General features: G+C 51.5%; 1 protein-coding gene across 2 annotated transcripts in view; it reads right to left on the reverse strand.

Annotated features, from left to right (window-relative positions):
• Nucleotides 1-13,765, reverse strand: part of DNAJC6 (DnaJ heat shock protein family (Hsp40) member C6) — a 43,918-nt gene extending 30,153 nt beyond the window's left edge. Inside the window, exons 1-2 of one of the 2 annotated variants that reach the window (XM_077785309.1) lie at nucleotides 13,660-13,765; nucleotides 4,269-4,587 (exon numbers count right to left, since the gene is read on the reverse strand). In XM_077785309.1, the coding sequence (XP_077641435.1) occupies nucleotides 4,269-4,281 (13 nt within the window). In that variant the 5' untranslated portion in view covers nucleotides 4,282-4,587; nucleotides 13,660-13,765. Of the gene's footprint in view, nucleotides 1-4,268; nucleotides 4,663-13,659 lie in introns of those variants that run through there. The other variant, XM_021535576.3, reaches the window with a different exon arrangement.
• Nucleotides 13,766-14,170: the final 405 nt, after the last annotated feature.

The following is a 14,170-nucleotide window of genomic DNA, read 5'->3' on the forward strand; positions in this document are numbered from 1 at the left end:
AGGGACAGGACACAGGGAATGGCTTCACTGCCAGAGGGCAGGGATGGGTGGGAGATTGGGAACTGGGAATTGTTCCCTGGGATGGAATTCCCAGAGCAGCTGTGGCTGCCCCTGGATCCCTGGCAGTGCCCAAGGCCAGGCTGGAGCACTGAGGGATAGTGGAAGGTGTCCCTGCTCATGGCAGGGGTGGCACTGGATGGGCTTTAAGGTCCTTTCCATCCCAAACCATTCCAGGATTCTGTTCAGGACTCAGCTGACCCCTCTGTGCCAGCTCCGTGCTATCCATGAGGAGCCTTCCAGCAGCAACCCTGTGCTTCTGCTTCCTGGCTTCTGCTTCTTTTCTCTTTTCACCCTGAGCAACACCAGTCCAAAAAAATATTAAGCCAATAATCAGAAGCACTTGGGAGTTAGAGAGCAGCTGCAGCCACTGATTATTTTCCTTGCAAGAAGGTGTTTATGAGGCTGCAAATCCGCATTAAGAGAGGATGCCTGAAGATCTAATACTTTGCATAAATCTAAGGAAATTAATAGAAAAACCAAACAGGAGCCCAGTTCCTCAGCTCATGGGAGTTGGTGACAGCAAACACAGCTCTGTTAGTGAAACCAGCAGCAATTTGCCCCAGAACTGCCAGTGCTTTGCCTTCAGCACAAAATCCTCACCCTCCAACAAGTGGAATTGCTCACTGGTGACCCACACACAAATATTCCACAGAGCAAAGGATATTTTCCCATGCCCGGGTGCAGAAGAAATCCAATGTGAGGGGAAAGGAGAGAAAGGTTTGATTGTCCAGCTTTTTAACATCGTTGGAAATGAAGTCAGAGCTGTGGCAGCAGGAGCAGGGCACTGCCTGTCCCAGTCCCCCTCTCCTGGGGGCACTTTTGGACCCCTCAGGACAAGGACATGGAAGGGCTGGAGCATGTCCAGGGTGGGAAAAGGGTTGGGAGAGGGGCTGGAGAACCAGGAGAGGCTGAGGGAGCTGGGGAGGGGCTGGAGGATCCCTGAGGGAGCTGAGGGGCTCAGCCTAGAGCAAAGGAGGCTCAGGGCCCTTGTGGCTCTGCACAGCTCCTGCCAGGAGAGGTTTGGGATCTGCTCCCAGGAACAGGGACAGAAGGAGAGGGAACAGCCCCAGACTGGGCCAAGAGAGGTTTGGATTGGATATTTGGGGAAAATTTCTTCCCAGAATGGGTTTTCTATCCCTGGCACAGCTGCCCAGGGAGGGTTGGAGTCCCCATCCTGGAGGGATTTAAAACCCATGTGGATGTGGCACTTGGGGACATGGGACAGTGCTGGCCTTGGCGTGGCTGGACTCGATGACCTGAGAGAACTTTTCCAGAGGTAATGATTCCATGGTTGTCTGTTCAGCTGTGCAAGCACCCTGCCAGCCAGACAAACCAGTGTCCCAGTGTCCCCCATCACTGGTGGCACTGGGTTCTCCACCCAGACCGTTCCCCTCCTCCACTGCAAACAGCAGCTGCTCTGCCCCACAGGAAACCAGCACTGAAAATCAGGGGAAAAAAAGAAAAATGGACAACATATGGCCAGGGCACCTCGAGGATTTCACCTTCAGGGTCTGACACTGAATTCCATGACAAGAGATCCCCCTGTCCCACCAAAACCCAGAGCACATTATTTTCCCTGAGATTGATTTTACCCCACCCTTCTCCTTCCTGAGGAATTCAGATCTCTTTTCCCAATTGAATTGTACTCAACCACTGCCCACCTTGGGAGTTTCAACTTTGGCATCATTGGGAGGAGACTGAAATATTTATAATACCAATATTTTCTCTACTAAAAAAAAAAAAAAAAATGCACAGAAGGTGGGTGGTGTTTTTCTCTTGCTCCTATTAAGCCAAAATCCCAACCACCTCATTTTCCTGTCTGTGTCTTCCAGTGCTCCCTAATCCTTGTCCCCAGTTATCCACCTGCAGCCTGCATGAAAGATAAATCATCTCCCCCAATTCAGGAGCAGCTTCAATCAGCAAATCACTCGGAATCACAAGCACACCTGAGGGGTGGATTTGGTTCTTTAAGCTGTTGTAATTTCATAGTTGGCAAAGAAAAATGGCTTTGCAGTGAGCTGGGAGAAATTAGGAATTTATCAGCCTGAAGTGCTCAGATGAACAGGAGAGATACAAGTGTGGAGTTTGGGTTTGGAACAGAGCATCACACTCAACACAAAAAATTTAAAATTTTGTTTGGGAACAACCACCAAAAAGTCCTTATTAAATAAAAAGGTTATTAAAAAATATTTATCCTATAAATAGAATTCAAGGGCCACATTAAGATGTGAGGTTTTTTGCTGATCAAGTGCCAGGTGTATTGTTCAAAGCACCTGTAAAATTGAGGCAGAGAGAGTGAACTGAAAGAAGAAAACTCTAGCTGAGACAAATCCCTTAAAATTCAGCTCCCAAATCCCAGAGCCAGCCCTTGATCCAGCCCATGTGTTTGGGAAGAACATCCTGGAAACTGGTAGAGGCCATTAATACAATTTAATGCTCTGGGCTAGAATCAGAGTAGCTGCAGAGTGGAAATGGCTGAATATTGCAGAAAACCTGTAAATAAAGGCATTGTCTGCCTGTCCATGAACAGGGGGTTTTTGGTTGGTTTTTTTACTATTATTATTATTTTTTTTTTGCTCAGCAAAAGCAGAGAACCAAATTGAGCTGCACTCAAATTATAGGCCAGGATGAGGCTGGAGATGTGATTCCTAGTACAGATCCACACCTGCCTGGATGCCACCACCACCTCCCACTACCCCTCTGCCTCTGGTCCCTGCCCTGCAGGAAATTCATCCGGGTAATGTCCTTGATGATAGATATTAACCTGCCTGCAGCATCTCACCATCCCAGCAGCTGCAAGGACCCAAATGACTCTAACACAGCAGCCCACTGTGAGTAAGGAGCTGCTGGCACAGCCTGTGATTATGAGCAATTGCAGCAGAGATGTTGCAGCAGCAAATTCAGAGATGTTTCTGAAGTTTGGGAGCAAAGTAAGTTATAGAAAAACAAACGGCAGCCTAAAAGAAGACTTGGAAGCAAATTCAGGTGGCAGAGGGGAAGAGGAAAACATGACTGGAAGTGTTCAAGGAGGTGGGACAGGGCTGGAGCAACCTGGGGCAGTGGGAGGTGTCCCTGCCCGTGGCAGGGGTGGCACTTTAAGGTCTCTTTAACCCAAACCATTCTGGGATTTTACGATTCTTGTTACATCAGAAAAAATGGGAGGAAAAATCAAGGATAAGGCTCTCCCTGCCCAAGCCCAGCCATGGCTCATTAGAGTTTTTTTCCCCTCAAAAAGAGGTTTCCAGGTTAAGAAAAATGCTGTATCTGAAGTGCTTGTGGGGTGCCTGTGGCCCAGCCCTGTCCTTCATGGAACAGTGCAGGTGTTTTCCTTGGGAATTACAGGGCTGGCCAAGGAGTAAAGGGTTCAAACTGAAAAAGGGGAAATTTGGGTCAGACTTGCAGAAGGAATTGTTCCCTGGAAGGGTGGCAGGCCCTGGCACAGGTGCCCAGAGCAGCTGTGGCTGCCCCTGGATCCCTGGCAGTGCCCAAGGCCAGGCTGGAGCAGCCTGGGACAGTGGGAGGTGTCCCTGCCATGGCAGGGGTTTGGAATGGGATGAGATTTCCAACCCAAACCATCCCATGATTGGAATGGGATGAGATTTCCAACCCAAGCCATTCCATGATTCTGTGATTCTGTGCTGTAAGACCACCCTAAAACAGGTGACCATGAACGGGGTCCCTCCCAAACACCCAGGGTGTTTCCCTGCACCACTCTGAGCTCCACAAGTTCCTGCAAAGGCTGTGGATGCTCCTGGGGGTGGGCACAGGTAAAGAGCCAGAACCAGAGGGGTCCCTCCAAAGCATGGCCACTCTCCCCATTCCTGGTTAGCCAGGCAAATTGGAACCTTTCGAGGTGAAGATCTCTCTATCCCATTACCGGCCATAAAGACCATCTGCTCCCTTACTCCCTGATTAAAACAAACAACAACAAAAAAAAATGGTGCACGCCGCACATCATCCATCAGAATTAATCCAACTCACTTTGATGAGTGCCTTTTAGGGGGATGGGGGCAGGGGGAAAAAAAAAACCAAAAACCCAAAAAACTGAGGACAATGATGGGAATTCATCCCGCCGCGGGGGGGAAAGACCCCAGAGCGCTCCATCCATTTCCCCCCTGCTCCATCTCCCGGAGCTGGGGATGACCCCGAGCCTTTCTCCCTCCATCCCGGCGCGCCCGGACAAAGGGCCGCTATTGTCCCCGCCGTACCTGAGCTGTCCATGGTGCTGCCGCCGGGCTGCTGCTGCTGCTGCTGCCGCTGCTGCTGCCGCTGCTGCTGCTGCTGCTGCCGCTGCTGCTGCTGCTGCTGCTGCTGCTGCTGCTGCCGCTGCTGCTGCTGCCGCTGCTGCTGCTGCCGCTGCTGCTGCTGCTGCTGCTGCTGCTGCTGCTGCTGCTGCTGCTGCTGCTGCTGCTGCTGCTGCTGCCGCTGCTGCTGCTGCCGCTGCTGCCGCTGCTGCTGCTGCTGCTGCTGCTGCTGCCGCTGCCGCCCGGGGCTCCGGCCCGGCCCCTCAGCGCCGCTGTCCACCAGCTGCAGGGATTCATAGCCGTCACCGCCCGGCTTCTTGCGGTAGCTCCCCAGCAGGCTCATGGGCGAGCCGGGCGGGCGAGCGGCTCCGGCGGGCAGGGGACGGGGAGGGATGGAGGGACGGAGGGAGGGCACGGCGAGCGCTCCGGCCGCCCCGAGGGGAGGGGAAGGGAGGGGAAAGGAGGGGAAGGGAGGGGAAGGGAGGGGAAGGGAGGGCCCGGAGCGCGGCCGCCGCCCCGCAGCCGCCGGAAGCGGGCGGGGAGGACGGAGCATCGCGCTGCTGCTGCCGCCGCTCCGCGCTCCCCGGCGCTGCCTCCGCGGCGTGCCCTCCTCCGGCCCCTGGCCCTGCCTTCTCGCCTCACCCCGATAGCGAAACTGTTCTAAAATCATGCGGGTTTAGGGTTAGAGGGAAAATTAAGCTTGGTAGGCCCTGGGAGAAATGCGTTGAGAAAGCGTAAGTAAGGCTTGTACTTGTTAAAACTGCACCTGTGTATCATATATAAATGATATAATTGATGTGTTAGATGTAGGTATAGATATATAATAGACATGTTAGATGGGATGGTTGTTTAGTAATTAAATATAGTTGCTGTTTAATTGTAGGAATAATCGTGAGGAACTGATCTAAGAAAGATCAGGAGAAACTCATGCTTGAATAAAGCCAATGTATACAATAGAACAATATAAGTTAAATAATTAATATGTAAGTTATATAAGCATAGAATATAAAATACGTTCAGCTCAAAAGCCATGTAGGAGTCAGATTTGGGGCTGTACCCCTGATCCCCAATACAAGCACCTGCAGGTGCGTTCCTGCCGAGGGCACTGCCCGCTGGCACTGCCCGCTCTGCAGCCTGCAGCGCCAGGGGTGGCACAGCACCTCTGCCCCAAAATCCCGAGGAGCACCCCTGGGCCACAGCTGGGCGTGGGCAGGGAAGCAGAGGTGCCCCAGCAGTGATCCCGGTGGGAAGAGGCACCAACATCCCCAACCCTGGCTTGTGCCACCGCTGCCTCTGGCTCCCCGCGGTGCCACCGGCTGCTGAAGCCGTTTTTGTTGTTGTCACCCATCTATTTTTAGCTGTTCCCATGAAAACAGACTCGGGACCGAGCAGAGCGTGGCCCTGAGCGAGTGATGAGCTGTGCCTTGCTCAGATGCAGTTTTCAGCCAGGCCTTGTGCACCGTAATTTCATTTTGCACAGATCAGAGGAACCCAGGGATGCTCCAAAGGAAATGAGCACTATTAAACTCTTCTAAGTGGATTTCTTTGTGATTTAGGGAAAACTAAAGGCAAAAGGAAGCCCTACGAGCATGCCTTTGATCTCTGGCAGAAAGGGAATTTCTCTGCTCAGAAATTAGCCCAGCTTTGTTTCTAAAGCAGTGACATCAATAAGCAAGGCCAGGCTGGACAGGGCTTGGAGCCACCTGAGATGGGCGAAGGTGTCCATGCCGTGGCAAGGGGTGGGCCTGGATGAACTTCAGGTTCCAACCCAAATAATTCTGGGATTCTCTGCTTCCAATCACTTGTGTAGCAACAGCCGAACCTTGAGGTGTCACTGGCACCTGGCTGAGATTTCCTGGCTGAAATTTCCTCTGGGGCAGCAGACATCTGGTGCAGCCCTACCTTGTCATGTGCTATTGTTTATGTAACCCCTGAGATTTCATGGCACAGACAAGGTACATCCGTGACCCAGAATCTCCCCAGAAAAAAACCCGGCAGATTTACAAGCAGCAAACAAAAAAATGAGCTGACCTGACATGAGCAGCTCCCTGTCAGCAGCAGGAACAACTTGAACTCCAGGTTGGGGTTGTGTTTTCTACCCCCTCCATACTTTGGTCTGTGTGGAGCAATTCATGGATTGCAACACTGGCCAGCAGGGAAGGGCCCCTCCCTCTTGGCACCCACAAGCAGTACGTTAAGAAAATTAAAAATAAACACATTTTCTGTGGCATTTTGTGCATTCTGAGCAACCTGGGCTAGTGGGAGGTGTCCCTGCCCTTGGCAGAGAGTTGGAACAAGGTGGTTTTGAAGGTTCTTTCCAACCCAAGCCATTCCAGGATTCCACAATCTTTACTAGGGATCACATCTGTCAGCCTCTCCTGGTCAGTCTAGGATAAAACAATTCCTGGGAAGTTTCTGGGGGTGGAGGTGAATTTTCATTTGTTTTGCTTGCTCAGGTAAAGCCCAAACACTTCAAAACAGGTGGAGGAGAAACCTGGCAGGACACAAACCCTGCAGAGCCTAAAACCCACCACCCATCAGCTCCAGAGCCTCAGCTTGGACAAAATTCCATATTCTCAAATAATCCAGCAGCCACTCTCTCACTGCTGGGCAGCCAAGGTCTGTCTGCCTCAGCTTTTTTGGGGGAAAAAAACCCAAAAATTGCTCCTCCTGTTGAATCTGCTATTAATTCCTTTCCTTGCCCGAGGTTTTGGGGGGTCACAGAGTAATCACCACCACAGCCTGGAGCTCCAGCTGGAAAAAGGGGGTTCTGCAGAGCACCAAGGGACAGAGCAGTCACTCCAGGGGGTTTTGGGGAACAGCAGGAGAAGGAAACAACCTCCAAGTCCCACCCTTGCTTGTACGAACTGAAGGGTTAGGGAATCCTGTGAGGTTCAGGTGAAGCTGCGCTCTTCCAGTGGGAAGTTTAGCTGAAAAGAACATATAAAATAATGTTTCCCTCTCCTTCCCTTCTCTGTGTAAGTTGGGCTAAAAGCAGGGCCATGTGGTTTCTCTGGTTTTTGGAGAATTACAGTATAAAAAATGCTATAACAACAACAACACCAAAAAAAAACAAAAACCCAACCAAAATCAAATAACTTTGAATTGCACATGACTTTCAAAGCTGAAAAAAAAAAGGGAATGAACCCCTCAGAAATATTCATTTATTGAGCAGTGGCTGGTGAGAGATCTGAGGGGCAAGGCTGGCAGGGGCCAGGAGGGCTGGGGAGCTGTTAAGGACGTGCTAAAGAGGATTTTGTGTTGCTCAAGACTCAAGAGATACAAACTCTCCCCATTCCTGACCTTGGGGAAAATTGATTTGCCAACCTCTGGCTGTTTTTCTCTGTCTGGGTCGCAGCCTCTCCTGGGTAAAGTCTCTCTTTGTTGCTGTAACCAAGCCCCAACTGTCCTGAGGTGCAATTCCATTTTCTGCCCCTCTCCTCCCATCAGCCGAAGAGCTCAGGTGAATTATTATACCCGGAATTCTTCAGGAGGACAATTAAACTGGGGAGTGCTGTTAGAATTGCAAATAGAGCTTGAAAATTAATGGAATACCTGGAGCAATACCTTTAAAACTCCCCACACAAAACATTTGTTCTGGTGTTTCTCACCTGGGAATGCTGAACTGCCCCTGCACACAGGGGAGTTGTGGCCAGGCCCACAAAACCACAGGATCATGGAATGGTTTGTGTTGGGAGGGACCTCAGAGATCATCTCCCAGGGCAGGGACACCCCCAGCAGTGAGCTCAGAACAGGGATCGCCTTCCCTGTCCTCTCACCTGGGCTCCATCCATCCACCCACCCACCCATCATCCATCATCCATCCATCCATCTATCCATCCATCCATCCATCCATCCATCCATCATCCATCCATCCATCTATCCATCCATCCATCCATCCATCATCCATCCATCCATCCATCTGTCCATCCATCCATCCATCCATCATCCATCCATCCATCCATCTGTCCATCCATCCATCCCTCCATCCATCCACCCACCACCCATCCATCCATCCATCATCCATCCATCCATCCATCCATCCATCCACCCACCCATCCATCATCCATCCATCCATCCATCCATCCATCCATCCATCCATCCATCATCCATCCATCATCCATCATCCATCCATCATCCATCCATCCATCCATCATCCATCCATCATCCATCCATCCATCCATCCATCCATCCATCCATCCATCATCCATCCATCCATCCATCTATCATCCATCCATGGATCCATCCATCCATCCATCCATCCATCATCCATCATCCATCCATCCATCCATCCATCCATCCATCCATCCATCCATCCATCCATCATCCATCCATCCACCCACCCATCCATCCATCCATCCATCATCCATCCATCATCCATCCATCTCCCCCAGCCCTGGAGCTCCAAGGAAAACTCCCCCCTTGTGCAGATCCTGCTCCAGCAGAAGCACAGCTGGCACTGCAGGAGGGCTGAGCCACCATGGATGGGGCTGAGCCACCTCCCTGACCCACAGGGGACAGGGCTGCTCTGGCTCTGGCACTGCTTTGTTTTCTTTTTTTTGTACTTTTGCATTTGTATTTTTAATTTCCCTGACAAAGAACTGTTATCCCTATTCCCACATCTTTGCCTGAGAATCCCTTAATTTCAAATTCATAACAATTCAGAGGGAAGGGGTTTGCATTTTCCATTTCAGGGGAGGCTCCTGCCCTCCTCAGCAGACACCTGGCTGTTCAAACCAAGACACTCCCCTGTGCTGCTCTGGGAATGTGGCAGCAGGACAACCCCAGGATGTGGCTCCAGAGCCAGGAATTCCATCTCCAAGCAATTTCCAGACTTGTGCTGGGATAAATCAGTGCAGTCAGGGATGGCCACATGGTTCCTCCCTCTGGATCAGGGAATGGTGTCCCTGCCTGGACAAGGAGCTGTCCTCGGAGCAGTGGCTCCTTGGGCAGCCGAGCACATTCCCAGGGTGGGATGTGATGATCCAGGGAAAATCTGGGATAGTTTGTGAGGATCCAGCTGGAGAAAGAGCATCAAATGATCCAACCCCTCCTTAACCCACTCAACGTTCAGGAACTTCCGAAGTGGCTCTGCCTGTCTCGTTCATCTCTAACAAAAAGCAAAGGAGGTTCTGGGATGTTTTGGGCTGGGTTTTAATGCTAAACTCGGTTTAACCTTCAGAGGAAGCCTTGAGCCTCTGCTGCAGTGAAAGGCAGCCCAGTTCTCGGGGCCTGGCTGGCAGCTGGAGTTCTCCCTCTGAGGATGGACACTCAGGGTGAGCCAGGATGTGACAAATATTCAACTCTCACTGTCCTTCCCCCCATCCTTTCCTCCCTGGGAGAGCACACCCATTAACCACCCTGCTGTGTCAGCACATCTGTTATTTCTTGCCTTTCAGTCTTGTTAAAAAGCTGTCGGGGATGATCCAAAATTTCCTCATCCCAGCTCAGGACTTGGTTTTGGAGTGTTCAAGGATTTGCCTGGCTCCTCAGCCGTGCTGAGCTGCAGAGCTGCCTGCCAAGGGCTGTTGTAGCTGCTAAAAATGTCCATGGTTCACAAAGGAAGAGGAGAAAGGGATGGGAAGTGGATCTATAAGAGGCCATTAAACAGGAAATGCTGGCTCAGGAAGTCTCCAGCCTGCAAAATGTTGGAAAATCAGAGGCTGCACAGCCATTCACCATCAGGTATTTTGGTACAAATCAAATATTTTGTGGCCTAACTGCTGTTTATTCATCATTTCCCATTCACTGTGAGGTAAGTGGTTAAATCCTGAGGAAAATCTGGATAACTGAGTGTTGTCTGCACTGGAAAATGGCTGGTGGGGAAAACAGGGAGGAAAATTATACAACCAAGTGTCGTTGTGGGGTTGCATCAGCTGCAGCTGCTGAGCTCAGGGTCAGGCCCCAGCAACAGAGAACTCGGTGGGAATGGTCAGGTCGTGGTCTCAGGTAGCTCTGAGCCCTCAGGGAAATCAGATTTTCCATGAAAACAGAGGGAAATCACAGCTGGGGCTGCCATCCCTTCCCTCAGGATGGATGGGGTGAGGGTTTCCTGAGGGGGAGTGATGTGTTCTCACTCCAGGCCTCACTGGGATGGATTTTCCTGGGTGGATATTTAAGAAAAACCTGGAGCAGGAAGATGCAGAAGGGTCTGGTAGCATGGGAAAGTTGGTCAGAAACAACACAACCCCATTGATGTGGTTGGACCTTCTGCCAGAATTTAGGTTTTTACCTCAAATTAACAGGAAAAATATTATTAAAGGTTTGCTCCTCTGGCTGATATAAAATATTCTAAAATGGTATTTGTCTCAGCTTGTGGTGACTTACAGGTCCTGACTGAGGCAGTTTGGGTTTATAAATGAGCATCATTTCCAAAGAGTTCCTCCAACAAACCCCACAGGGCTGCTGGTGCTCTCTCCCACATCCTGCTTCTAATCCATGTGCTGCTCTGAGCTTTGGGGTGTTGTTCAAGGCACAAACACCCAGCTTGGTGTGGGAATAGATTCCAGCTGGCACAGGTGCCCAGAGCAGCCTGGCACAGCGGGAGGTGTCCCTGCCATGGCACGGGTGGCACTGGGTGGGCTTTGAGCCCTTCCAGCCCAAACCATTCCAGAATTCCTTGCCTCTGGATGAAAATTGAGTCTGGGGACATCCCTGGGGACATCTCACCCAGGGTTCAGGCTGGGGTTGTCCCTCACCCTTCTCCTGGTGTCCATTTCCAGCAGGACAGGTGACAAACCCCCCCTTCAGCACTGGGTGGGTTCCTCAGGGTCACTCCACTGGGAAATGCTCTCCTGGGATGTCCCCAAGACACAAATCCATGGAAAACCCCGTGGGCACAGAGCTGGAGCGTGCTGACCCACCTCTGAGCCACGGAAATAATTCCCTGGGGGCTCTGGGGATTCCAAACCCTCCCAAAGCTGGCAGGGTGGCAAAGGAATGCCAGCAGGGAACCCCACCCTTCACAGACATCAGAGAAACCTCAGCTGGCCGAGAGCAGCCTGCTCTTCCTGCAAAGTTTTCCATGAAAACTCTCACTTGGAAAAGGAATTCCAATTGTTTTTAGGATAATTTCTTTTTTGCTTCCAATCATGGTCTGATGAAGGGAATAAATTCAAATTTTCCTGCATGGCAAAAGTCCCATTTCAGAGGATTTGGAGCAAATTCTGCCCCTGGTCTCAGTCTCCCTGCCTGATTTTGCCCTGCACCCCCAATTTCTCCATCTCTCCCTTTGCCAGCCTTAATTCAGGGATCTAAATTTCCATCCTTACGATTTCTGGCTGCTGAAGACAAGGAGTTATTCAAGAGAAAGAAATCCATATGTTGTTTGCATCCATCAGACAAGGCCTCATCCACTTTTGGGACTGTGAGAGCTCACAAAATCCTGTTTCTAGTTTGGTATATAATAATATTTAAAATTGTAATAAAATACTAAATCTCTTGTAAAAACATTAACATAATCAAATTATTAGTGGGAACCATTATTTATAATTTAATATAAATAATAAATTCCTATTTATGGCGTTTTAATTGGAGAGTTTCCCATGGCTGCTTTATGCACCCCTGAAGAAGCATCTATAATCCGATTTTTTGGGGAATTACAGCATCTCTGCCTGCTACATCCACAGAATTCTGGAATTTCCAGGCTGTGTTCCCAAAAATCTGGGAGCTGTGGGCAGCTCTGGTGATTTTTAGCATCCTCACATCCCTGGAGCTCGGGCAGAGCTGGATTAATGGTTGGACCCGATGATCTCAGAGGGCTTTTCCCACCTGGATGATTTTGGGATTCTGGGAGAGGAGCAGCCACCCCTTTAAACGGGGATGTTTGCCACGGATGAGTGGCATCCTTTGCCACAAGGGATTTGGGATTGTGCTGACAATCCCAACTCCCATCCCAAAGGGAATTCCAACCCCTGAGCAGCGCCGGGCGCGTACCCAAACCCCAAAACTCCCAACTCCCAGCCCAAAACCTGAACCTCCAGCTCCCAGGCTCTTCCCCGCTTTCCCAACCACCCCGGCACCTTTTCCCAGCGAAGCAGGAGGGGTTGGAGCGGATCCTGCCCCAAACCTGCGGCTCCCAGGCGGGATTAGGCTGCGCCTGGGATTAGTCGGGTCAGCAATTCAACATCCGAGAGCTCGGCTCAAGGACAAAGCCGGTGCCTCCTTAAGGGCTGCAGCCTCTCCAAAATGCTGCATCCCTCGGCCGGGAGCGTTCCCGGGATGCGAACCGGGCGGCTGTGCCACGGCTGGCTAAATTTAGAGGCACCGGTGTTGCCGTCACGCCGCCTGTGCAGCCGGAATCGCTCCGTTCGCTGCTTTGGTGGGATTTATTTTATTTATTTTTTTTTTTTCTCTCTCTCCTCTCAGGGAAGGCTATGACTAAGAGAAATCCACATTTGGAGGGATAGCAGAAGATGGAGGCCCTGGTCCAGCCGCGGAGGGAGAATAAAGTCGAGAGTTTGCAGAGCTGAGGGTTTGCCCAAAAAACATTCCTCACCCTCCTCCTCCTCCTCCTCGTCCTCTTTCTCCCTCTCCTCCTTCCTCCTCCTCTCCCTGGCAGTATCCAAAACAAGACTATGATAATGAGAGGCACCAGCACAGCAGCCAGACGGGAATGATGGGCTGTTCTCCAGCCGTGGGGGGATAAACACCTACCTGGAGCCGTGGGGAGCCCCGGCAGCGCCGTCCCCTCCCGGAGCGCCCGCCCGGGGCAGCGCCGAAGCCGAGGCAGCGATGTCCGCATTTAACTACAGACTTGAGCTATTTTTTTGGCCCGAAATAGGATTTTTTAAAAGGGAATGCAGCCCTGTGTCTGCCTCGGCATAGCAGAGGGGGGGGTTGAAGGTCAGCTTCCCGCTGGATTGGCAGGGAAAGGCCGGGATCAGCGCTGGATGGCAGCGCTGCCATCGCCGCCAGTGCCCCTCCCGCAGCGGGTCCGGCTCCGGCCGCAGAGAAGCTACAGTTGTTATTCTTTTAAGCCGGAAAAATCCCCTTTTTTCATTCCATACGGCCGCAGGGCTCTCAGGCAGCCCGAAAAGCGCCACCCCCAATTTTGGGGTGTCCGCGCTCCTAGCCCGGAGGTACCCAACACTCCGTGCCCAGGCGCACATCCCCAAATCCCAGCTCCTCTCCTTGCCCGCCCGGCCCACCTTTTAAACCACTCAATTTTGGGTGCGACCCCTTCCCTCTACCCTATTACATAAGGGGCTGGAAAGCCGGGAATTCTCCCCTCATCCCGGGCTACCGGCGTGCCTTCCCCAATTACTCAGCACAAACGGGCCCTCCACGACACCCCCCAATTTTCTCGCACTCCTTCTCTCCGCTTTTCCAGCAGCTCCGGGGGGTTTTTCCTTACCTGGCTGCTCGGGGCCGTGCATGCCGCGGCTCCGGGGGCTGCGGGCGGCGGGGCCGAGCGCGGCCGCGTCCCGCTCGCCGCTTCTCCGCCGGCACCGGCGGCGGGGCCGCTCCCGGCCCGGTGCGGCGCTGCTGCCGCCGCTGCCCGCGAGCTGCGTGCCGCTCCCGGGTTATTTTTGGGATTACGGAGACTCGGGGAAGGATGGGGATGGAGGCAGACATAGCACACCGTCGAAAATGTGGCCTGGACTGGGATCTGGAGTCTGCAGCGCAAACCTCGGCGGGGGTGTTTGGTTTCTTTTTTGGGGTTGTTTTTTATTTTTTTTCCCTTAATTTTTTTTTTCTTTCCCTTGACTGGGTGGTTCTGTTTATTCTTTTTTTCCTTGCTCTTTTTTTTTCTTCCCCTTGTTTTTTTTTTGTTTGTTTGTTTTGGGTTTTTTGGGTTTTTTTTTTTGTTTTTTGGGGGGGTTTTTTGGTTTTTTTTTTTTTAATTGATTTTTTTTTTGTTTTTG

The sequence above is a fragment of the Lonchura striata genome, chromosome 9 (genome assembly GCF_046129695.1).
Source record: "Lonchura striata isolate bLonStr1 chromosome 9, bLonStr1.mat, whole genome shotgun sequence".
Lineage (NCBI taxonomy): Eukaryota > Metazoa > Chordata > Aves > Passeriformes > Estrildidae > Lonchura > Lonchura striata.